This window comes from Nyctibius grandis, chromosome 4, assembly GCF_013368605.1.
Source record: "Nyctibius grandis isolate bNycGra1 chromosome 4, bNycGra1.pri, whole genome shotgun sequence".
Classification (NCBI taxonomy): Eukaryota; Metazoa; Chordata; class Aves; order Nyctibiiformes; family Nyctibiidae; genus Nyctibius; species Nyctibius grandis.
The window spans coordinates 66057994-66083943 of record NC_090661.1 but is presented as its reverse complement, the minus strand read 5'-3'; the positions used below and the strand labels follow the sequence as shown (position 1 = coordinate 66083943).

The following is a 25950-nucleotide window of genomic DNA, read 5'->3' as shown; positions in this document are numbered from 1 at the left end:
TCTGAGTAAAAATTACTGTCTCTGAGTACTTAACCATTATCTCTAACTGGGGAGTCAATTCCTAAAGTTAATACTTTTACCAGTAGGTACACACCGTTATCTGCATTTATTCATCATCCCTGAGATACCACTGATGATTTACTTTAGCTTCTGCAAAGTACCCATCAAGTAAGGAAGGCTAAGTCTGTGATTGATGTTTTGCAGCAGACACATCTTTCTAAATTCATGAAAACGTTTAAAAAAAACCCCTAATTATGCACAAACTTTTATAATCAGAATAACAAACTGCTTGTCTCCACCTCTCCTACAACTTGGTCAGTTCTGAAGTCCAACATTACGTTATTAGAAAAAGTTCTTGAGATCAGGGAACACAAGAAGCTACTGTTACAGAAGAGCTAGCAGTATGTCCAATGATGTTCAACAGACTTTACAGCAATTTGCTATTCTATTTCTTCTTTTAGGAAGCTATCCAGAAAGGATCCCCTTCTCTTTCTCACCTTCTGACCATTCAACCAGGCACATCAACCCTGTTATACTACGTCCCTTCCCTGCCTCAGACTCTTGCAAATGCTAGGGAAGGGGCCATGCACTTTACATGCAAGGAAAATTACCAGAGTTAAGAACCTGTCACACAGATCAGAAAGAAAAAAATAATGGCAAAATTTAAAAAGGGCATAAATGCAAAATAATGATTTTTATATAAAAACGTATTAATAAAAACATCATAAGATGTTAAAGTGTATTAAAATAAAATTATTACATTACATGCTTTGTTTTCAAGCAGTACAACTTAATACAACAGAGTTAATATCAGACATACTGTGACTTCAATAAACTTTCTACAGGAGATTGAAAATGTACATATTCTTAGATTTATTTAATGTAAAAACCTATTTTTCAAAATTACACACATACCACTTGATTAAAAAAGCCTACTGGTGAAAAACCTTTCATTACTGTAAATCATTATTACTCCTGATCAAAACTGTAGGTTGACTCAAAGACTTTGCCCAAAATGGACAATTTTTTTTCAATCAAGTGCAATAATAAGGGCACAAAAGTTTTTTACACCAGTTCTCTGGACAGCTGCCTTATCTTCTGAAAATGCTTAATAAAAATCCTCAGACTGTAGCTGCAGCAGGTTTTTTTAAGCAGAAAACCACACACACAGAAGCTACCAACCCTACATAAAAGTTCACCACCATTTCAGTTCTGCTGAATTAACTGTTTGAGATGACACAGGATCAAGTGCAATGTTTTCAACAATCTGGTTTACATTGTGGCCCCACAGACACTTGTCTCAGCACAGAGGAGAGGCAGTGCGCTGCGGTGTATACTTGGGAACTTCTTGAAGAAGCTTTGCCACCAGAAAAAACTCTCATGTAACTGCATCTGCAACCAAGACTGACACTTAATACCAGTGAGGTTTCAAACCAAGATAAGCCCTGTCCTTCTGAAAGAAGACTCTAGTATTTTTCTAACACATTTTCCTTAACCTTTTATGAAGTGATCTGTGCCCATTTGCTGGTATTTGTGAATTCGACAGTTACCAAGAGTACACAGTCCCACCACTAATCCACAAATGCCCAACCCTACCAGACTCATTGAACTCAGCAGGTCCTCGTCTCTTTACTTCTAAGGATTTTTGCCTGATTGAGTCAAAGAAACAGTAATAACTTGAATGAAAAAACTGTAGGTGAAAGGAAGTTACCCTGAATCTAAAAATAGTTTTCTGTCCTCCTCCCACTCCCCAGAAAGCATAAATGAACGTGCTCTTTTCTCAGGCAGGCAGTAGCTTACAACGGATGAACGTGAAGGGACTGCTTCCTTACTATCAAGCTTTACCAATGAACAGTAGCAGTATCCCATTATAAGTATTGCATTTTAAAAACAAAACAGAAAGTTAAATAAGCTCAAAACCTAGACTTCATATATGCCATTAAATATATATACACAACTTATTTATATACACAGATATAAAGATTTAATATACACAAACATAGATTTTTATAAATACACACATAATTCCAGAGATATGGAAAATGGACCTTTCACAACAGTAAAGCTCCATATCATAATCAATTATAAAGGCAGCACTATACTCCAACAGTCATGTATACTATGCAGAAATAATTGCACGGCTAAACCAGAACTTGTATTTGTCAAAGGTACTGTGGGAAAGGAATATAAAGGAGGTACTTATTACAGAAACAGAAGGTTCTATTACAGACCCATAGGGTGACACTGGGACACAGGAAAGAAAATTCTAATATTATTAGAGAAATAAATAATACTGGGCAACATATTATAGAGACATACTGTATAAACACAGACTGAAAACAAGTTTCTGATGGCGGTAAAGTCTAAACGTTCCTGCAGAAAATGATCAAGATTTTAGACTCAATCTCGTAAAGAGTACAGAAATACATTTTACACAGTGACTACAAGTTACTTCACTTTAAAGAGAAATTAAACAAAAGTAAAAGAAAAAAGAAAAGGAAGAGGTGGGAATGATCATTACTTAATATTTCCAGAAGGCAGATTGAGAAATTCAGGAAATAAAACAATTACACTGATGGCTTCGGGTTAAAAAACAAAACAAAACACCCCCCCCAACAAATAAAAATAACAACACCATGGCTATAGGAAAATTGCAAGACCTGAAGAGACTTAGAAATAAATAAAGACAACTGAACAGAAACATTAGAAGATCAGGACTAAGCTGACAGAATTTCTCACCAACTGCAGTTTCACTAATACACTGTTAAGACAAGGAGGTCTTCTTTTACTACGACCTTAACTTCAAGTCAACATTTCTACATGTGCCCATTCCCTACATATGGAGCTCTACAAAACTACATTCCAAACATGAGAGACAATAACACGCAGCGAAAAATTCAAAAAGACAGAATGTAATTAGTATATGGCTCTTTCTAAACACCATCAAACAAATACTTTTTAGAAACAACAAGAAACCTTTAAGGTTATTGGAAAGAATTATTCTACGACCACCAGGTATTGACAAAATTAAAAAGAAAGTTAAGTATATATTCAAAAAACAACTGCCAAGAGCACAAGAGAAAGTGAAGAAATTAATTATGTATGACAAGAACCTCATACATCTTAAGAAAAAATAATAAATAGCCTAAGTCCTTCCCCCTTCTGGGATTATGGCCCTACTCCCAAATCTTACACAGAGATGGCCCATTATATCCAGATTTATTTCAAGCAGAATCAGCACAGAACTCCTAGAAGTAGTTCTAGGATTGATGCTTGATTCACCATTGATCACACATAGCACAAACCAAGTTTCAGCGTTTCTTCCACACAATGAATTAGGACTCCTAGGATCTATTTCCAATTATGGAAATAAAGAAAAATTTTATTTTGAAAAGTCATAACCACTATGACCCTAAATTCCTGTTTACAAATTAGGAGAAAGTATTTAGCTTAGGTATATTATTAACAGTTTATTGATATCTGTAAAGCATTCCAAATTTCCCAAATGGAGAGTAGCACAGAAAAGACAAGCAGCCAGCCCCCATGGAAGTCAACAGAAAACAGAAGCTATATCTCTCTTCTTCTACAACTCAAATCATAACTATTTCCCATATGTACAGTTCTGAAGGTAGTATCTATAAGTCTGAAAAAAGCCAGCCTTTTTTATGAAAAAGGAGATTTTAAAAAAATAGGTAGTAACTGTATTGGAAAAAGAAGGTGCATATCTTGCAGTTCTCATTTAGTCAAGAGTCTTTTGGAGTTGGTAGGATTTTTTTTACTATTTAGGAACTTCAGCATTTGACCTATAGATAGGATGCATAATAAAATCTCAACTATAGGGGAAATAATACAATGATCAAAAGCAAACAGCAAGTGAAAAGAGATTTTCCCTTTTTGACTATGCAACGCTCTTTTGTTGCCACTACAGCAATTCTTTAATGCCATGGAAACTATCTGATAAATGTATTAGAAGCTCAATAAATTTCATAATATTGAGGTAGCAAAGCAATTGTATTGTTGACAGAGAACTACTGCTCTGAGTGCCTATTTTAAGGAAGAAAAATTATCTAAAAATAAAAATCACACTTTGAGCTGTTTTCAAGAAAAATATACAATAGTTTTAGAAAACCTGAAAGTAAACTACACTAATTAGATGAGATCACTGGAAAATGTGGAAGAATGATAGGAAAAAATAGGTACACCTTAAAATTACAAAAATGGGAGACACTGGTTTAAAGTTTAACAGTCTTACTTTTGGGTGGTTTGCTCTACCTAAGTTATGTATTTTTAATGAGGGCGAGGGGGATGGGAAGAATACTGTGAATTACATGCAAGTTTTCTGTCCAATTTCTCAAGATGCTAAACATGTATTCATAAGGCATATGACCTTTTTAGTCATCTATATGTATGTCTTCATCCTCTGGACACTCCCTTACTATTACAGATACTGGCAGAAACACAAATGAACTCCTCCTTCCCCTTTTACAGGTAATACTCAAATTGCTCTGTTTTCACATGTCCAGTACTACAATATACTTTTTTCCAACCAACTGCTTTCTAACATTGCATTCCTATCAATCGACCTCTAGAGACTTCTAAATAAAAAGAGTATCTACACAAAATGAAACTAAAATAACCCTCCAATAAAAAATACATCTATCCAACACACACACAATACTATCTTCCTCTACAGAACAAGCACGATTTGAGGCGTGCCACAAACTTGGTTAACAAACTCCGGCTGCGTTTGACTAAGACACAGAGGTGGAAGTATTCATTCCCAGAAAAGGGCCTTTCACCAGGACTGCTCTGCCACAAACCAGTTATCTAGGGGACCTACCAGCCTTCACGATACCAACAGCCTCTTTAAAAGTAAAGCCAAAATCAAAAGCCATAATGCGCTGCAAGATACACCAGGCAAGAGCATGCAAACATTTAAAAATGCATGTGAGATTGAAACATATATAAGATCACACATGTTGAAAGTGCAGGACAGTTGTATCGCAGCTCCCACATGCACTTCTTGTCCGATTCAACTACACGTGAACCAAAGGAGAAAAGGTTGGCTTTGAAGTGTTATATTGGACATTAGTCATATTAAAAAATGATAACTCCAAATTAGATTTAGTCACAACGCAATAAATAAAAATATAATTAAATTTTCAGAAAAGTTAAGTCTTTACTGTAGGTAAACAGAGCAGCTTTTCAGTTTGTGGCTTTTGAAAGCCTAAACTCAGCCCAACAGAGCCTCAGAAGGCACATCTTATTTTCTAAATACATTAAATGTTTGTTTACAAAAAGATACAATACACACACTTCTGTTAATTAAAAAAAAAACAACCCCAACAGTAACAACTTAATTTCTCTATACTTTTTTTTCCTGAATATTTTTTGAAGCAATACTGAAAATTCCAGTTCTTATTACATTTCCTAAATAGCAGGTTATCCTTCAGACTTGTACACAGCATCAAAACACACTGTCTCTTCTGTTTTTCTTTCCTGAAATATTTTTATTACCAAATGAACAACAACAACGCTGACTTACCTATCTGTTTTTGCAATACAGCCATGTATGTTCACAGAAAGCAACAGACTGCATTAGAACACTACCAAAACAAGCCATTTCACTATATATGACTCTGCCCCTAGGGAAAGGAACGAGAGCAGATAAGATGTGACAGATGTGTAGTCACGTCACTTAATACACTACTGGAAGGTGCTCAAATCATTATAGTGACAGGCATAGTATAAAAACTTGCAAAGAATGGACTAAGCATTTGTCTAGTTTTCTGCATACGTGATTCTTGTAATCAAAGAAGATACTGAAGACCCTAAAAGTCCTGTTTAAGAGAAGGCAGCCTGCGAATGTCAACATGCAACACATTTACAAAAAAAAAGAAGGGAGCATAGCATGTATGTTTTGGTCAGCAAAGCCCCTCCATCATGAACATGAAATACATCTAAGACTGAACTCGAGGTCTGTCTTCTAAAAATTTCCTGTACTGAAATATTTCTGAAGAGGTTTAATTAAACCTGAAATTTACCCCAAACAAGAAGTTTAAATAAACTTAGCAACTGAAGATCTCCAAACTGATTTAATTTTTCTGAGACTTTAAAAACCTATTTTGCTGAATTCTCTTATCTGTTTTCATTTGAAAGACCCAAACAATAAGGATAAAATTGGAAATCATATGATTACTGGACTGAAGTAATAGGACTAGTCACTTGTTTGACAATAAGTGTAAACCCAAGAGTTTAAAAGATTAGGACTTTCATGCAACTGCCCAAGAAAAGTATGAAAAATACAGGAGGAAACTGTTTCCTCACTTCTTTCAGGTTTAATAATTCTGAATGTTACAAATATGAATGTAGGTCAAGAATATTTCCAAACAGTAGCACGATTTTTAACTGCCAGTGTGTCCCTTCAGCAGGAACCAATACCACTGCTGTTTCAGATAGACTGTGGGGCCCAAATCCTGCAATTTAATCTGCACAGGTAGATCCCTGTGCCTCTGGGAACGTGCATTACGTCAAAGGGTGAAAACTAACTCACAGGATCAGATTCTTAATTTGAAGCTGGACCACTGTAACTCATTATGACACTAATCATAAACGTCTCACCAACACTCTCTGCTCCCCATCTGTTTTATCTTATTATAGTTTTATATCTCAATCCACGGGACTAGCAACAGTAGTCAAATTAAGCACCTGCATATGCCTGTGTTTCTGCAAGACCAGGTCCTCAGACAAAGGCAACATTTTTTTTATGCTTGTGCACATGCCTAGTTTATTCCCTGAATGGGACTACACAATAGAACAAAGTAATTGTAACATCCATTTCTTCATTTATACAAATACAAATCTCAATGTTTTCCAGTAATCTAGCCATTTGAGCCAAAGGACAAACTCCATTCACCTTCTGAAGTATATTTTCAAAGGAAATGACCTGCATATCAAAAATTACCTGCAAAAGTATAAAACTGAGCTTTAGAATTATTTTAAAGGTGCACTTGCTTCTTTATCATACTGTCACAAAACAACAAGAAAAATTCATAAAACAATGCTCATTGCAGACTACTAAGTCAAATCTACCGGCACTGGCAGACCCTAAATTGAGAAATGCTGAAGGAGGGGAGCATGCTGGTACAGCATCACTTCAGGCCTCCCACTCTTCTACTCTACGCTTCCGCGTCAGTCACTGTCAGGCACAATGCAGTGGGGCTAGAGGGACCTTTCTTTTGACCCAGCATGGCCATTTGTGCGTTCTTACAGGTATCCCACTGAAGGAAGCCCCAGATATTTTAATGACAACTCTACTAGAACTGATTCCAGAATCCTAGTTTTAATTAAAAGACATATATTAAGGTGTGCAATTATTTTTTTGCAACTTCTCTGTTCTTATGAAGAAGCATATTTAAGAATGAAAATAAAGCGCAATTACAAATTTATTGTAATTTCAATATTCTGATTAACAAACAGGTAGAGGAAGGAATGTTGGAAATATACTTGCCCACAAAGCAAAAACAGGACAGATATAATATTACATCTATGAATCTTGCAACTTTCCAGAATTATCAGCACCAACCATGCTTATTTTCACTACTTGTAACAGAAAAGAAGAATGGCAATGAAAGAAAGTCACAAAACTAAATAAACCATTTCAGAATTCAGTGTAAAAGAAACACTTCTGGAAGGCAATTCCCCCTTCCTCATCAGACAGACGTAATTCTGAGAGGTGCTTTTGGCCCCTGGATTTGTACTGAAATTCAGTGACAACTGGGATTTAGGTGAAGCATTCAAGATATTACAGAAATATTGGCATATTTTCAAGAGTAGTATGCTGGATCATAATTTTCTTTCCCAAATTAGAGGTTAAATCTGCCAGCAGAAACTCAACCAGAGCTGGGATATGCAGGCTCTCAAAACAGTAGTGTCTTGCCTAAGACCTGATTGGCAGCACCTTTCCTCTAGAGAGGCTGCAGCCCATGGCACCTCTTGATTTCAAAACTCAGCAGAAGGCAGGAGCTGGGAGTTACTCACTCACAAGTGCTATGAGAAGGGGTCCCATCTCCCCACTAATGCCTTGCCATAGGGCATACAAAATATGTCTGTGGGCTGAATTTGGCACCACTGTCACAGGTTGCAGACCCACACTTTACAAGTTAACATCCTAAAAACCAGTCTCCCTCTGCTCACAAGTCAATTCACCCTTAACAAAACTGCTCATTTAGGTCATCTGTTGAGGATTCACAAACTATAATACTCACACATAGCCCAAGTGCCTTGAAAATTCAAGCCATGGTACGGGTTAACATTAGCATTTAAAACTTTCAAAAGTATTGCAAACAATCACCACGCCCTCAAGTCACAGATAAAATATTTTGTAGAGCTTAAATACATATATTTCTGGCATGAAACGTCTCTCATTGCTGGCAAAATTTCCCTGTGAATGCTGGCAACAGAATACTTTGAGTTTAGAAGTCAGCTGTAAAATTGTATTATTTATTAAAAATCATTCTTGATCTTACCTTTTAGCAGAGGCAGAGGAGTTAACTCGATAGGCTTGCCCTGAGACCTAAACTGCGAGGAGCTTTGTGATCTCTTCTGTCTGGCTTTTCTGACGGACTTCCGAGAAAATCCGTCTACTTTATCCACTGATGGAGGAGTAGTTGGTGCTGAGGACATATCCCTACTGAAGGAAAACAAATGTTACAAACATATTCCAAATGGATGAAATGGGTGAACATTAAACTAAATTTCCCAAAAATCTTCCTCTTTCTGCACCATTCTCCTGCTGACAACTCACCCAGACAGACTGTTAAGAGAGCTAACACACCAATATATGTACAAATTGTACGGAATAAACTTAATGGAACAGTGTAATAATTCTTCTCGGTCACTTTTTTATCTGTATCTCCTGCTTGCTAAAAATCCTGCAATAGGAAAAATTCAGACCTAATACTGACGTTATTACATCAATAGAACTTCATATACTTGTAGACCTGACATAGAATTGTAGCCTTAAATTATATGTTCTTTGGGATGAAGGAATTCCAACTCATTCTGCAAGGCACCAAGCATGCTAAAGAATGGGTACACAAAAATGTACAAATAGGTTTTTTGGCATTGAAGTCATTAATATGCATAGGACAGAAAATAGGACAGAAGAAAAATTCAGTTTATTTGCCACACCTACATACAAGATTTTATAGAAATATGAGAAAGTACAGCAAAAAAGTATTGCCATGCTTCACAACTTCACTAACATTGACAAATTTTACATATTACTTCTTTATTCTCCATTTTAGAAACACTCAGTTATTTTTCTGTGAGTCTCTTTACACACAGTTATTCCACGTTCTGGCATTTCTGTGAGAATAGCCGTGTGGTAGCCATAACTGTTCTAAGGGCATAACCCAGACAAGGTTTGCAGGGAGAGGCAGAGAGCCAAAAAAGGTTTCTGCAAGCGAAAGTTTGTTTCCCAACTGTATCAGCTCCTCTAAGAAATAAACATTGTTTCTTCCTATAAAATTTGCCTCGGTAGTACTCCTGTAGCTGATCCATACTACTAAGAAATATCAAAAGGAAACATTTAAACAGTGAATTAATCCACCCAGCTATTGTATTTACCAGTCTTGTCCTGCCTGTTAACAAGGCCCATCACATCTTGGTGAAATACATGAGTAATAACACTTCAGGGAAAGGAGACAGGAGGAATTTAGGCCTACATATTTCAAGCAGCTCTGTGCACAGTTAACTTCAGCGGCATGTGCACCTCTACTGAAATCAACAGAACTATCTGCATTAATAACCCAATCACTAACAAGAGCAGCCCTGTTGATTTCAGGAAGGCTACAACATGCTCACACAAAGTTAAGCATCAGCATAAGCATTTGCAGGATCAGGGTCTTAGAACATGTCCTTGGAAAGCATTACTCATCCTCAGTGTCTGTTGACTTCAATTACCAGTGACTCGTATGCTAAAAGGAGTTGATTCCACAATATAGAGAACACTTTCGAGTACTTATTTTATTAAAATATTTGGTTACTCATATGCGTCATGAATTATTAAATCCATTGAAACAGACATTATTTGGGTTTGTCTTTTGTAAAAAAAGCTTTAGAAAGTACGATTTATTGCAACAGTATAAACAAGTTCCTACAGATAAGAACTATTTAATGCAAAATTACATATACATGCACTAAATCTATCAAAAATGGAAGTAAAAACTCTACAGCTTCTTCGAGGAAGCATGTGCAGCACACAGAAGCTGAACTGTGCAGCTGGCATTACAATAATGAAAAAAATCTTATTCCATCTTTCTGATTTCTCCTGAGGTATTCTTTCACTACTAACTTACGCTTTCTAAATATAACATACTATTAGCAACATGAACCTGTACCTTAAACTGGGTTGTTTATCATCTGGGGGGAAAAAAAAAATATGCATCACCAGGGCATTCAGGCCCCAGCCAAGATTAATAAATATAAATTCAGATAAACTGAAATAGAATGGCCTGTACTTCAGCAAACCACTTCTAAGATTTCAACGGTCCGCCAAAAAACATACAAACACGAAGTTACCTGTTACATAAATCAAATTCTGGAAATAAAGGAAAAAATGTATTCTTAAAACCTGAACTGGTTGGCCCTATTTCATCTCATGAAAAAGATTCACCGCCTCATCACGTGCATCATCAAAGTGTAAGCATTTCTGCAGCAATGTTTGCACGCTCTCTCAAAATTAAATTAAAAAAAATAATAATAATGGACAGGGACTAAAGTAGATCACTTAAACTGCAGGATCACTGTGCCAGCAAGAAGCTTTACTGACACTTCTCTGCTGTAAATTTAGTAACAGTTTCTCTAACCTGCTTTATAAATTATTAAAATCTAATTCTAATTCAACAAGACTACATCCAGCCTAACAACCTTACAGTAAACACTGATCTTTTTTTCATCTCCCCAAATGAACGTTCACTCCCCTGAATACACTATCACAGTGAAACACACTGTTTCAGCTAGCGGGGGGGGGGGAAAGCCCGAGATTATTTATTGTGTGCGAGTGGGAAAGCTGCAAACCCAGCCACAGCTTCTGGGTTCTTTGAGCAGGGGATCTTATTTTATTGCCGAAGTATTTTGGGTAAATACGAAGCCACGCACATCAGATCTGCTGGTCGCCGGGGGAGGGGGGGGAGTGTAATGCACGGAGAGGACGTGAAAATACCGACGGATATCACCGGGGAAGGGAGCCAGAGGCTCGCTCCGCGCCCGGGGAAGCAGAGGTGTAATTAGCTGCCTCCCTCCTGCTGCTCTCGGCTGTCATTTCCAGAAGGGAGCCGCGCGGCACCGCAGCTGGAACATGTCCTCCCCGCAGCCCCCCGCGCCTCCTCACCGCCGCCCGTCCCCCCCCACCCCCCGGCCTCGGCCCGCCCGCCCTCCTCCCCGCACCGCCGCCGCCTCGCCGCTCCCCCGCGGGCCGGCGCTGAGGGACGGAGGGATGGAGTTACCTTGACCCTCCTGGTAGAGAAGCCGGAGATGGGAGGGAGGTGGCGGCGGCGTGAGCCGGGCTTGACGGAGCGCGGCCGATGCCTGGCGGCGGCGGCCCGAGTGTGGTACGCGCCGGGCTCGGTCCCTGCCGCGGCGGCGGCGGCGGCGGCGCAGGAGCCTGTAGGCCTCGGCGGCGTTGGCGGCCTCCCCAGCGCAGGGCGGCGTTGGCGGCGGGTTCAGGAGCGGGCGGCTGCTCGGGCTCCGCTCAGTCCCATGCACTCGGCGCGGCCCCCTGCCTGCGATGGCTGCTGCCTCACTCACATTCCCGGCGGAGCCCTGCGGAGGGGCCCTGAGGAGGCGGGGGGGGGGGGGGCGCGGGGGGAGCCGAGTGCGGGCCGAGCCGAGGGGGAGCGGCGGGCGCGGTGCGGGCGGCCGGGAGGGGGGGGCAGGCCGGGCTGGCGGCGCGGCGGTGCTGAGAGGGGAGGGAAGGCCTCTTCCGCCGGCGGCTGGCTCAGGTGAGAGGGGGGGTCCCGGTGGGCGTCGGGGTCGCGCTCCGGCTCGCTCCTATTGTCACTCTCAGCGGGCTCCGGCCATGGCACTCACACACACTCACTCACTCACTCACTCACTCACAACCGAGCCTGCTGCCACCGCCCCCCGGCCCGCGGCCCGCCCCCCGCGCCCGCCCACTGGAGCCTGCCGCCGGGACGCGCCGCCTCATTGGCGCCCGCCGCCGCCGCCGGGACAGCCGGGAAAGGGGAGCGCTGCCGGGGGAGGAGGCGGTGCTGGCCGGGGCGGCGCGCAACGGCGGCGGCGAGGGGCTCACTATCGCCATCGCCCTTCTCGTTCCTCTGCGGGCCGGGGGCGAGGCGGGCGAGTGCCGGCCGCCGCCAGAGCGAGGCCCGTCGGCGGAGGTAAAAAACCCGACAGTGCTGAGGTAAAACCCTGCTAACGCTGAGGTAAAGCCCCTGCCCCGCCGCACCGGGCCCTCTGAGGGGGGCCCAGACGCCCCTTTCCGGGGAGGGCTGCGGGCGGGAGAGGCCTCCCTCCGGCCCGCCGTGGGGCCCTGGGGCCGGCCTGGCTGTGCGAGGGGCCGCGGGGCCGCCGGAGGGACCGAACTGCCTCAGGCACGGCCCGCAGTGCCCTTATTTCGCTCCGTAGTGGGAGCCGGGGAGCAGTGCCTTGCTTCTTGGTGACAGGGTTCCTGCAGCCCTGCACCCCTTACCCTCGGGTTTCATTAGCCAAGTGTGTGATTGCTGTCTGAATCATTTTACGCCTTTTTTTTTTTTTAAAGTGTATTTGTATGTCTATCGGACAGCACCACGAGTGCTTGTAGATTGTATTGTTAAATATCATAATTTTAAAAAAAATTTATTTACCTGATGGCTTCGTGCTTGGTGGTTTTTTTGTTGTGTTTTTTTTCCCAGAAAACAACTAATGGTGTTAATATGACTTGTTATGTTTGAAAATACTATCCACTGCTTCCTCTGTATTTCTAGCAGAAAAAAAAAAATGGCTCATATGAGCAGCAGTCCTCCTGTGTTGATATGACCAAAACCCTCTGAGGTACAGTCCTTTTTTTTTTAGAAAATAAGCTCAAGGGCAGTTTGAGAGCCCTTTGCTTTGATGGGTCAGTTACGTCCCCCCTGTTTGCGCAGGTAGTGAATGCCAGAACCCTCTGAACATTGCTAATCCTACAAAGGATACCTAGTTTTTGTCCCACTCTGCTTCTTGACTCAGTATCCTCCAGGTATGTGAGTACCAATGCTGGCATAATGGAGGAGGTGGGACTGAGGCAGACTTGATTCAGAGTGATTTAAGGTATTGTGAAACTACTTTCAATATTGCTAATTTTCAGCCAGGTAAGTTCCCTGGTCGAGCTCACATTGAGGATCCTGGAACGCTATTTTAAATAAAAGCTCACTGCTACCAAAGTATAACTGTAGTGGACGTGAACAGTTTTGCTTCTTGTCTGTCAATACACTTTTTGCATTTCTTAAGAAATGTCTCCCCTAAATTTTTTCACCTATAGACTAAGCAATTCCACTTCATTTCAATCCTTCCTTGTGTGTCACAGTTTTAAGCCTCTCAAGATGCTTATTTTTTCCTCCCTGTTTTGTCTCAAAATCATTCACATCTTTTCTGAACCACAGCACCCAAGACTGGAACGCAGTACTACAATTAAGGCCTCAATAACTCCAGCATATGCTGTCATGCCTGTCACAGACGACATTCCTGTCTACACGTGCCAGTACAAATACTTTTGAGTCAGTATGATCTATTCACAACTTTGCTGACCTGTTTTACCCCGGCATCCATTTCTGCTGAGCTACGAAGCCAGTTATTTCTCCCTTAAGTAGACAGTAATGCTACTTGAGAAATGATTTACTGCAGCAGCCTCATGCTATCCCTTCATTTTTATTGCTGGACAGATGGACAATCAAGCAGTCAAGACATCTTTTAAAATAAAAGTCCACATGATTTCAAGTCAGAAAACTGTAGAATTTGTCATCCTTTGTAAACCAATTGCATCTCTCAGAAAACTTGTATTTAAAAAACAAAACTAACACTGAACTGTGCCACGATTACAGAACAATTGTGTAAGTCTAAATTTAGAAGAGAGATTAGTACATGTTTGTAGATACTCAAAACTTTAAATTCACTTAAACCAATTTAAAGCAAACCAGCTAAAATAATCTAAATGCAAGCAAGGGTTGGTAACAAAGAATGTAGGTCAGGAGGTTTTTATACCAATATAAGGTAAAATTTAGCAAAAACAGTGTAACTTCCTGCTGCCCCCATCAGTGAGGGCCAGAACCTGCAGATGCGCGTTTTTCTTTGTTACATGTACTTAATTCTGTTAGTTGTGTTTGTCAGTGACATACTTTAATTCTCTGATTTATTCACTGTCCTGTGTGCTGCTTTTGATCTGGATTGAACAGTGCAATGAGCAGCTCATAAAGTTACTGATAGCGTACTCTGCGGAAGGGGAGTTCTAGCACAGTCTGATGGCCAGACTGGCTTTTTTTATTTTATGCTCAATGTTAAGTTGAGCATGTGATTTTGTGTGGTTGTACTTTGGTCTTCCCAGTGTGAAATGAAATCCGTCTTTGTAAAACACTAAAAATCTAAACCTGAAGCATGCGATGTGGATATTTATTAAAATAACTGCCATAGAAGGGATAAAAATCCAAGTCCACTATCCTGTGCACACAGAGTTTTTTACTTTTCATTCTGTCTTTGTGTAATAGGTATAGAATTAGTTCTTCAGTATAGCTGAGCTAACTGTAAATAATGCATTCAGCTAGTTTGTTTCTTATATGAAAAATGCATTATGTGGTATGTTTTGTCCATTTTGATTGTGTAAAGCATTTTTATGATGTGTTTTAGGTGGTGTTTGTATGGTAACAATTCAAGAAAACTACAGGCTTTATCAGTGAATAAACAGAAATCTTACCTTTTCTTTATCACTGGGCCGACATAGTTTAAAGGGTTGGCTTCCCTTTTATTTCCAGGTTGATTTCTTTTTTCTGCTGTGTTCCATAGAGTCTCCATCTGTAAGGAGATTTAAGACCACAACATGAGATATGAATGTAAAACTGCTAATATTTCAAAGGGTCACTGTTAACTTGTCCTTCTCCTGGTCTCTGTTTTGTCTGTATTTTGTAAAAACTGCTACTTTAAAAATGGCTCCGTGAATCCCAAGCAGAGATGGAGAAGAAATAAGTGCTACAGGTGTTTTACATAGATGGGTATCTGTATATATTTATGTATGTATTTGTATATATATAATATCAATTTGCAAGAATAAAAATTAACTGTCATCAGATAAAATTCACATGACCAACATCTCACATACAAGTGTGTAGGCATATATATAGAAATATGCACACATTCAATACCTGCAGCCCTCCGTGAAGATCTACAAGCAATAACAAGTTCTTTTGATCAGTGTTTCTCCACTGCTATCAAAGGCACAAGACAAGCCTGTCCTTTTTAGCAGTTATACTGCCTTACTGTCCTACAAAAGGGATTTTTAAAAATAGCTTAGAAAGGAATTTTCAGGGCCAGCTCCTCACCAGTTAGGCACTGTCCTTTTTAGCACCTGCACAGTCAGAACAGCAGTCAGGAGTCCTCCAAAACAGAGATTTTGTACCAGTGACTCAGATTTGTGCCACTTCATTTTTTTGTGTGACCAAAGTTCCACTATAGACCATCTGTTACGGCCACCCAGGCAGGAATAGGGAGCTCACATCTAGGTTGGCATTCTGCTCTCTACCTAGCAGCTTATCAAACAGGATTGCTACATAGATACCGCTGTGGAAGTCCTGCTCCATTGAGTGATAAACATAAATGGATCTAGCGGGAGCTTGTAAATGTTTCACGTAGCACATCTGACATGTATTTGTCTACAGTAAGGGTCATATAATGCTCCATAAAGGATCTCCTATATGTCAAAAGGAGCATTATCAGGGGTACCATGGGATTAGTTCAGATATTCCCTGTTCCAATACTACTAGTAAGCAAGAAAAGACTTGATCTCCCCAGAGAACTAATTATTCAGAGCAGCAGGAAAAAGGCCAGAAAGAGGAAGCGTTATGGAGGAAGGAGCAATCCTGTTTGAAGAGGCAAATCAGCATGCGAACAAGGCTTTTCTGATACATCTAACAAAAATGAACACAGTGGAATACTGCATCAAAGCAACTGACCTGCTCCATCAGTTTGATTGAAACAGCACAATCGGAGATTTTTTGTTTACTTTTGAATCAAATTTATGTATAATGAACAGAACATTCTATTTAGTCTGTTTACCCTGCAGTTGACTTCTGATTCGTGTGTTTTACATTTTGGGGAGGAATGGTATGTCCAACTTTTGGGCAACATTTATAATCGCAGCACCAAGTTTCTGTAATGATAAGCAAGTGCCTATTACATGGACTTTTTGCCTACTGCTCCTCCTTGTATCAGCTATGTGATAATGCTGTCAGTGCCCTCAGGAGCCGAATTCCTCATGCATGTGTGGGGTAAGGATTTTAGGGTCATAGACACAACTACCCGAATGGGAACTAATTCTTCCTCTCTGTTTATAGACACTGCATCATTTGAAGTCTGTTTCTGTAGTCAACACGGCAAGATAAGTAGGAGCTTGCCTCTGCAGCTGGCTAGCTGCCTCCTCCTAGCACAACGCTGCTTTCACTTACTCCCCAATTCACTTTTTTGTTCTTATTTTGTTCCCCTCCCACAGCGCCTTAACTCGCCCTCAGGCCCCGGACGCTCCTTTCAGCCTAGTTTTCTGAATTTTTTGTTAGCTTTCCTTCGCTGCCTGTTTACCTCTGCCTTCCTGGGGCTTTGCGGTGTGTTCCTCAGGCAATCTCCTCCCTCCAACGGTCACTCCCTAACTGCCTCTGGAGGTTCCAGTGCCCCCCCCCCCGCAGTCTCTTGCGGGGCAGCGCCCAGGGGGCTGCCGCTGGCGCCTGCAAACAGAGCGCCTGCCCGTGTGCTGCGTGGTCCCCTGTGCTGCTGGGGTTTGAATCCCAGGTGAAATGAGGTCTGCTTCTGTTTCTTCGCTTTGTGATCAAGTCTCCTAGTTCGGTTATCTCTGCACTTAATGCGCTGTAAGCCAATGCATACGCTGTTACGATCTCCCAGTATAAAGCCATCCTCTTCAGATGAGCACCCTCTGCTGTGGCCCAGCTTCCTACATCATCACACCCCAAAACGAACAAACAAAATGAATAAAATACCTGTGTGTGGTTAAGGTGTCCAGCAGTGCTTTAAGTGTATGAACTGCTGCTCTCATAGCACTTCCCACATCTCCAGTGAAGTACCTGCCAGCTCCCTCCCAAGCTTGAGGCACCTCTCATAGTTACAGCAGTGATAAAACATTTGAGATTTCCCCCAAGTACAGAGACCCTGAGGACGGAGTAGGCTGAGACAGAGATATCTTGTTCTCTTTCTTTGTTATAAGAGAGAACAAGCAAGTATTCGTGTTGTATTTTTTAAACGTGCTTTATCTTCTTTATCTCATGGTACAGCTTTAACCTATTAGATACTTTTTAAAGTTTTCAAATTACGGCAAATTAAGGTGTTCTGCAGTCTGTAGCTCAGCTCAGCATTGTAGGGAATGCTTAACATCAGAGGGAGTCTTACAGCACTTAAATTTTAAAATATAAGTTCTAATGGGTTCCAGAGCTCGCGGTACGCAGCTGGGCAGAGGAAGGGCTGTACAAGTGCCGAGGGCACTTCCACAGAGCTTTTGAACAACTTGTTAAAGAGATGCTGGGAGCGAAGCTACTTGGGAAGAAGTGGCTGAGTGTTAGTCACAGGTCTAAACACAATCCTCCTTGGAGTCTGCTGCATGAGCAGGAGTGCCCTCGCTTTCAGCACCACAAAGTGGTCCCCTCTACATCCACTGTAAGCGGGGTTAGCCAGAAGCAGTACGGGTGCAAGCCAGTCAGCGCTGCTGGCTGCTCCCTGGCTGGCAGATACAGCAGTAGAGACGTTACTGTAGGGAAGCACTGGAAAGGAATCTGTATGAATACTGCTGAAATAGGAAGGACAGGAAAAGAAAGGTTCTAAGAGCATTTTCTAAAGTCTACCCAGATTCACTGTCTGGGTTAAACAAATAAATAGGAGAATTTTGCCACTGAGAAAACGATGTGAACAAGGAGGCTTGTAGTTCTTTCATGACCCTGTACAGGAATTACAGATACCCTACAAATGACTAGTAAGGACTTCACATGAGACAGGAATTGGAGTTGAAATCCAAAAGCTATAAATCCTAGAAAAAGACAGAAATTGATTAGATTTAGACAGAAAATAGCAAAGAACCACCTAAACAACCTCGTGACTAAGCAGACCACACAAAAATAGATAACTGGAACAAGAACAAAAATGGTGTTCTTCTGTTCAAGTGCTGAAAGTTTAAAAACTTAGTTGAAGAGATGAGAATGTCTCGCTTTAAAGAAGCACATCGATAGAACTGATTTTTAGGAAACACTGAGAAGGAATGGCATTAAAGCCTCCCCAGTACTTGATGACAAAGACTAGAATGCTAATGTTAGGAAATGAATAGCAAATAAAACAGGAAACATCATTATGCCATTGTACAAATCCATCATGCATCCTTCCTTATCTGTAACTCTGTGTAATTCGGTGTAGCCTGTATTTAGAAAACAGACTATAGAGAAAGCCAAGAAATAAGATGGCTTGGTACAATTCCTGCACAAGGAGAGGATTAATACACTGGGGATCTTGAGCTTAGAAGAAAAAAACTTCAGGCTGAATTTGATAGAGGTCTGTCAAGATCTTTGATGGAATGGAGATGGATGAACGAGTGACTTCTTTTTCAAAACTGCTTTGTATTATTTGTTCTTGTGTTATCTGACAAGATGGAATATTACAAGCTTTCACAACCTGTTGTAGAGGCAAAAGGTATGAACAGGTTCAAATAAAACAAAATTTCAGAAACCGGATGCCCAAGGACACCAAGGAGATTAAATTGTCCTTGCAATTTAACAGGTTACCATAATTGTAACATACATTACATATACAACACATTAATGAGCTTAGAAGCTTATTTGTCACTAAATAAAAATGCACCACTATCAACTTTAAAAATCTGTTCTATAGAGAAGTCTAGACACCAGATTTAGGGTAAGATAAGTCAGTAAATATAAAAGAATTTGAGCCAATGTAAAATCTGCGATGTGTTATGATAAGATTTGGCATATTATCATTATCGAGTGGCTTTGACATGCTATCCAGTCCCCACACTTAGAGAATTTTCAACATTATCCTGTGTCAGGTGGGTCCCGGAAGAATTTATAGCAAGAATCAACAGCCAAGACTTGAATGAGAGATGATCAAAAAATAGAGTTGAGATTTTCCTTTTTAAGAGGATGCAAGGAGGAGTTAAAACCATGATTTGCTAAGGCACCAAGCGGCACCAGCAGACACCTCTGGAAAATTCATCTGAAGCTATATTTAGTATATTCAAAGAAATTGTGGCTCCCACTTGAGCTATTTCAGCTCAAATACACATAAAAAATAATCAGATCAGATAGAATGTTTGCTTGTCTTGAATAAATAAACACTTAACGGAATTGTGCGCTTCTGAGTCATGTTTAGTTCTAATATGTGTCTTTCTAGGTGAGCTCCTACCTCTGAGCAGATTCATCTCTAACTGCAATTCTGTGGGTGTGCATCTGTACTTCATGTGTTGAAGTCCATCAAAAATACTCTAGACAATGAAATTCTAATATTGAGAGCTTTAGTACACAAATGGCTAACGAGAGCACTGCAAAAAAGCTCTTCCCTGCAAGTTTGTTTTAGAATAATTGCAGTGTCTTGCAGTTACTGGGTTTGAATGACGGGCTGTTGAGACAATTTTTTTAGTCCTATAATCTTTGTAGAGCTTAGTTCTGGAAATTTTGTCACCATCTCGTAGCTTCAGTGTGAGATACTTCTGGGCAACGCTGTTCAATGCCTGCTTGAGTACGACTTTAAAATGTGATTTTTTTCCTTTCACTGATTCATACCTAGGTCAAATTCATATTCTGATCTTAGGTTCCTTTCTTGAAATCTCACTGCAGCTTCATTTAGGATCTTAAAATATTACATAAGCCACATCCTGGAAAATATAAAAATAAATTTTCTCAGTCTTTTACATAAAACATACTTTCTGAGTTATCAAACTTTCTTCCAAACTATTTTTGATCCAGAATTTCATTCATTGACATCCAAACTGCTCTGATCACATCAAATGTAATTCCACACCCACTGAAACCCACCTCAGGCCTTTTCCCAATGTGACCCAGCTATTTTTACTTGGGATGTTCTAGGAAGTTACACACTACCATTCTAATACACAACAGGGAATATGCTTTAGAGATTTTTTCATCATTCCTGGTAGCATTGCACTTAGCAAACTGTTCTGGTACATATATGTAAGCAATTTAACTTGCCTCCTGTTCCCCACTACAACTCACTGCTTTGCTTTTAACAAACTGGCAGAATTATGACAAATACGCACGCCAAAGCGTACGGTACCGTTGCCTATCATCCCATTCAAATTGTTTCTTCAAGAAAATTACCATCTAGTGTTGGTCCTGCTGGGGATCATCTGCACAAGGTTTCAACCAGAATGCCATGTATGCAGAATTCTTTATTTTAGTTGCAAAAATATTCGCCATCTGAAATGTTACCTGCTTATTCAAGTCATTAGACACAAATGTAAGTAAGGTAGTCTGCTTTCAACTGAGATTTACAAAAATACTCATTACCTCCTGGGGAAAAAGAGTGGTAAAAGACATTTGCAGAAAGAAGTAGGGCACCTATTGCTGCCACATGTTTAATTTTATTTGATTTACTGTACTTTTTTCTTGGCAAAAACAACCTTAGCTGTTGCTAACGCTGTTTGCCAGCGTCTCTATCTGCATCTTTGGTTACTTCTTGGATTCATTCTCTCAGCATTTGCAGAATTCTGCTTGCGTCCTCTGAACTCTCACGGGCCCTTTTCCCCCTTGGTGGTTAGCATTCACAGCAGCGTGAAGTTATTCACATTATGGATGACGTTTTCCTGTAGTTGAAGACACCTGAGCCCAGTTCCCTCTCAGGTGTCTTGGTGATCACTGTCAATGAGAAGGGAATGCCTCTGTCTCATCTTCAGAGGTCTTGGATTCACGCTGTACGCACCCACGTTTCAGTTTTGTCAGTAATGCCAAATCCCCTTTTAGAGAGTTTATCTAAATTAATCTCAGCTCGTAATTTTCCTGTGTAGGTTTATTTTGAAATTGCACCCTTCCTGATCTTTTTACCTTTTGTAGATTATTTCTTTTGGGAGTAGGTTCCATAAAGCACCTCGGAAAGCAGGCAATTTAGTCTCCAAGTTAACATCGTATTTGTTCCGAATTTCTGTCTGGCCTGTTTTCTGCTGACCTTTACTTAAATTATTATGTATATGTGTGTGTGTGCACGTATATTTGTAATGCTTTCTGTCTCGCTCAAGTTCAATTTTACTACATAGGACAAGCTTTTCTCTTGAGCTTAATGTCCCAGTTGTTTTATTAGTATTGTAACAAGTCTGCTCATACAAGGCACATCCACTGCACATCTGAATAAAAGTAAACATCCTGTGTTTCTCAGCCTTCTATAAACCCCAACAGATGGCTGCTGCTTTTACAAACTGTGCTGGATAAGATGGCTCACATTTCCCATGCAACAGACTTATTTCTGAAATCCAAGCCCAGTATACTTCTTGCAGGTGGGAACATTGATTTAGCTACAAAGCAGTTTAGCCCAAATCAGTCCTACATGGTGACTCTTCATAGCTCAGACCCTCTTGCTTTTAGGAATGGATGTACAGTGGGGCATACCTTACATTGCTGATCCATCCAAAGTTGCAGGAGGACTGATAACAGCTTCCACATGTAGGTCCTTGATCATCAAGCCTAAAGGTCCTTTGTGCAATACTCTGTTTTTGTTAGAATCTTTGTGTGTTTATTTTTTTCCCTGAGAGTAAGTATTTTTTGGAGATAGATGGTATTTCTTAGAATGACTGGTTTTCACCTTAATGCTCAGAGACAGTGCCTGCTCAGGATACTGGCACAATCTGCAGGAGATGGTGCACATTTTCTCTACCTCAGCTAACATTCAGGAGACATATGCCACAGGCATTATGTCTTAGCCTGATCTCCCTGCAGCAGCAGTACACTGATGTTGTCCGTGCTTAACCCCATCTCTGGAATCAAGGGTGCTTCAATAGTGAATTAGCAGCAATGCCAGCTTGACACTTGACCCTGCGTGTGTGCATGCGTGTGGGTATGCAGAGGGGGTGTGTGTGTGTGTGTGTTCATTCCCATCTCAATTTTTTCCTTAAAAAAAAAAAAAAGCAACAAGGGAGCTACTTTGGCTGCAAGTCCAGGCACGTAGTCTCTATTAAGTCTTAAAAACAATGTTGAGGATGTTTTGTCCTGAGGGAAAGGCAATTTGGGGGTGGGATTCATCGTTTCTTGTTCAAAACTTTTCTCCACTGAATAACAGGCTTGATCTTACCTACTTGTGCCCACTTTCCATTGCATGTTAGAGTATTAAGCATCAAAGGAAAAGGCTTTTGAAAGACCACCTTGTGTTCTTCTAGAACTTGTGTGCTAACTTTTTTGCATGGAGCATCTTTAGTGGGCTACACATCTGTTCTGTTGCATTCAGAGGCCCTAAAAATTATGCCATTTGTTCAGGAAGTAATTCCGAAGAATTAAGAAATTTCTGATGTTTCTCCTCCATATATACTATTTACCAAAATGGCTGAGGGCAACCTAGTTAACATTAGCTATCCTTGTGTACCTTCATCAGCCAGAACTTCTCTGATTGATTCATGAAAACCTAACACACAATAGGCATATATCAAGGGATATTTTCCTCCATCATACCAATGTAGAAAGCTCCCAGTGCCTCTTGAATGTATATTTTCATTAAGGATCCAGCAGACTGGTCACACTCCAAAACTCATCAAGTCTTTATTGTTTCCTTAATCAAAGTTATTTACATTTCCAATTTCCTTTACAATTTAATGTTTTTTTAACAAACTATTGTTAAGCCCAATTTCATTGTATTTTGCAATATTTTGTACCATGTCCATTGCACTCATCACTTTATCATTAGCCATCTTGCTCTTTAATTCACTGTTTGGTCATTTCAGAGCGACCCAGGAGGCAAGAACTGTGAAACCAGAGATTTTACAGGTCTCTCACCAGCGTTCTGGTCACAATGAGGATTTTTTTTTATAATTTCCCACAAGGGGAACATCCCCTTGGAGTAGTTTTTCTGTGGTTAAACAGAAGACACTGTTGGTCAAAATCTCTAATTCGTTTGAGTAAGAGATGAGACTCTCTTCAGCCTGTCTTCCAACAGCTGCTTCTGTTTCCGTGAAGAGAGACTCCCTAGGTGGTTATGTCCATTTTCCCACTAATGGGACTAAGTGTCATTGACGGGCCTATGCAGCCAGAGTTTCTTGAGCTGATGGGTTTTTTACAAAAGGTTGTGCTCAGAAAAATCAATATTACAGAAAAAAACAACCTATCATCATTTTCCATTATACAGAGAGGAGTTTCCATTTGCTTTATCTTATCATGTATCCTGGCCACAGAAAGATGGGCACTGAAATCAGGTGAACTACCTGCATTCATTGAACTCTGCCAATAATTTAGTATATTTTGCTAATTGCAATATTCCAGTTCTTGTTTTGGTTCTTTAATTCACAAGAAAGACTTTAGGACTGCTCGTACTGACCCCCTTGCAAGTATTTCTAAATAAACTATGGACCACAAAGCTGTATCTGCTTCTTGCCCTTTTTTTTGCAAATTTTTACCACAGTTGTGCCTCTTCAGCTCTTCCACTGAGTTTTTCAAACTCAACAAAAGCATCTGTGACCCATTTTGCCTACTACAGTAAGACACACGTTTATGCAGCTTCCCTTCTCCTCTGGGAAGCTGGGCAATAGTGTAAACCTGTGTACTACAAAACCAGACTAATTTTTCCACCTTTATAAAAACTTATGGTTCTGGCACAAGTGTGCTTGATTGAAAACATTACGAATTATATCAGTGGTCATATGAGGCATCAAAATCAGTTATTCCTCGCCCAGAAAGCTGGATTCAAGTGTAAGCCAAGTCATGAGAGCATATATAATTTCTGCTGATGTTTGCTATATTAAGAAGCAATGGGCCATGGGTACAGCCTCGCAAATTTTAAGTGGGAGAGAAGCTTCATATGAAAATGCTAATCGTAATCACAGCCTAAATAACACGTGCTGCCAGAAGCCTTTCGTAAACACACTCAGCCTCTTGCCTTCTTGCTCCGTACTCATACACAGATCCTGCATTATATGTATAACCTACATCTAGCTCATGTTTTTCCCCCCTTAACTTGTAACTACTGTGTGTGCCTTACAGCTGGCCAAAATCTGTTCTACCCACTCAGGGACTACATCGCTGCTAGAAAGGATGAAAGCAAAGTCAAGCTAATCAAGCCCTTGAAGAGGGCAGCAACCTGCGTGGCTATTAAGGTTACAGTAGGCTCAGACTGTTCAGGAGAGAAATACAAATAACTCCTTACGAGCATAAATAAGGCACATCCAAATGTGTTTAATTGTGCGTGCCTGTCTGAAAATCTGGCTCATCATTCTTCCTGCCATTTCTCACTCAGAGGGTCACTAGTGCCTGAAAACACTGATATGCCAAGGAAGCCAATTCCCCGTGGGAGCATGACTCTGCTCCACGCAGACATTTTCCCTTCTGTCACTTGGCATAATTCAGTATGTGACTTGAAAATTCAAAATATAAACAAGAGAGAGGAACTGGGGCCAACAGTGTTGCGAGCTGAATTCCCAAACCTTCCCAGTAAGTGAAAAATACCTCTCCTCTAGAAATACCACCCATTTCTCCGCTCTTTTTAGCTTAGCCAGAACTATTTATTTGCAGTCCTTAACTTAGGAGGAAGTGGGGGCAAAAATATCATAGTCAAACATAAATGTATTAGACTGTAAAAACACACCGCTCAATGCCTGCACTGCACAATACACAATCTAGCAGGCCAGTTTCTCTCATCTCATAGTTCTCCTCTTCCTGTGAGTTGCTTATTTATTTTGTCTTTCTTTCCCAGGATAATTTTCTCCCATAACTTTGTTGTTCTTTAACACCTTTTAAATATAGTTAAGAAATAGATAAGCATATATTTAAATATATCTTTGTTCCTGCTGCTCTCATCTGTGTTATAAATGCGAGTTAAAAACCTTCACTGTATTTATGCATCATTCTAAGGAGCAAAGAACTGTCCCCTATACCATCCTTTACTAGCTTCTGGACATTCCCATGTCCCGGGATGCACAAGGTTGCTGCAGCTTTGCAAGCTTTTCCTGAAAATTGTTAAGAAAACGATACACCTGAGCTAAACAAATGGAAAAAACACATCACAAGACATCTTCTGAAAGCCAAACTTGAGGTGTTTTACCTTTTCTTCAGTTCCCTATCGAACGCAGTGAGTGCTGACCCTCTCCCAGCGTGGCAGTGAACAGCAGGAGGCTGTCGTGTTCAGGTATCTCTGGAGTAGTTGCTTAAATAATAACGTATCTTCTTTTTCCAGGTGAAGCACCTGGTTCTGCTCTGGAAGGTGAAACTGGGAGGTTTCTAGCTTAGGGTCACACTGTCATACATGTGGAGATTCTTTACTAACAGTTACGGCATCTTCCTCAGCAATTGCTTTGGTAATTGTTCCACTATCTGTTTACACAAGCTGCTCTTTCGGTACTCATCAAATCCCTCCAACATCCATTCAGAGCTTCCACTGCTTTCCTGACATGCTGCTATCAAGGCAACCAAGTGAACAGGGAAGTGGTTGCAAAAGCTACTTGCTCCTTTGGCTCCTTCGGCTCCTTCCTTTGTGCACAGGAGCTCCTGTCTGTAG

The 25950-nt window shown here is 40.6% G+C and overlaps 2 protein-coding genes and 1 long non-coding RNA gene across 4 annotated transcripts in view; 1 reads left to right on the top strand and 2 right to left on the bottom strand.

Moving 5' to 3' along the window:
• Positions 1 to 11857, bottom strand: part of PPP2R5E (protein phosphatase 2 regulatory subunit B'epsilon) — a 74251-nt gene extending 62394 nt beyond the window's left edge. The window contains exons 1-2 of one of the 2 annotated variants that reach the window (XM_068398192.1): positions 11511 to 11857; positions 8529 to 8692 (exon numbers count right to left, since the gene is read on the bottom strand). In XM_068398192.1, the coding sequence (XP_068254293.1) occupies positions 8529 to 8685 (157 nt within the window). In that variant the 5' untranslated portion in view covers positions 8686 to 8692; positions 11511 to 11857. The remainder of the gene's footprint in view (positions 1 to 8528; positions 8693 to 11510) is intronic. The other variant, XM_068398193.1, reaches the window with a different exon arrangement.
• Positions 11858 to 12274: 417 nt separating this feature from the next.
• On the top strand, positions 12275 to 15324 carry LOC137663135 (uncharacterized). The gene is made up of 2 exons (XR_011048127.1): positions 12275 to 12427; positions 13644 to 15324. It is a non-coding gene; the product is annotated as an uncharacterized lncRNA (long non-coding RNA).
• Positions 15006 to 25950, bottom strand: part of WDR89 (WD repeat domain 89) — a 42329-nt gene continuing 31384 nt past the window's right edge. The window contains exon 4 of the transcript XR_011048125.1: positions 15006 to 15045. The gene's annotated coding sequence lies outside the window, so the exon portion shown is untranslated. The remainder of the gene's footprint in view (positions 15046 to 25950) is intronic.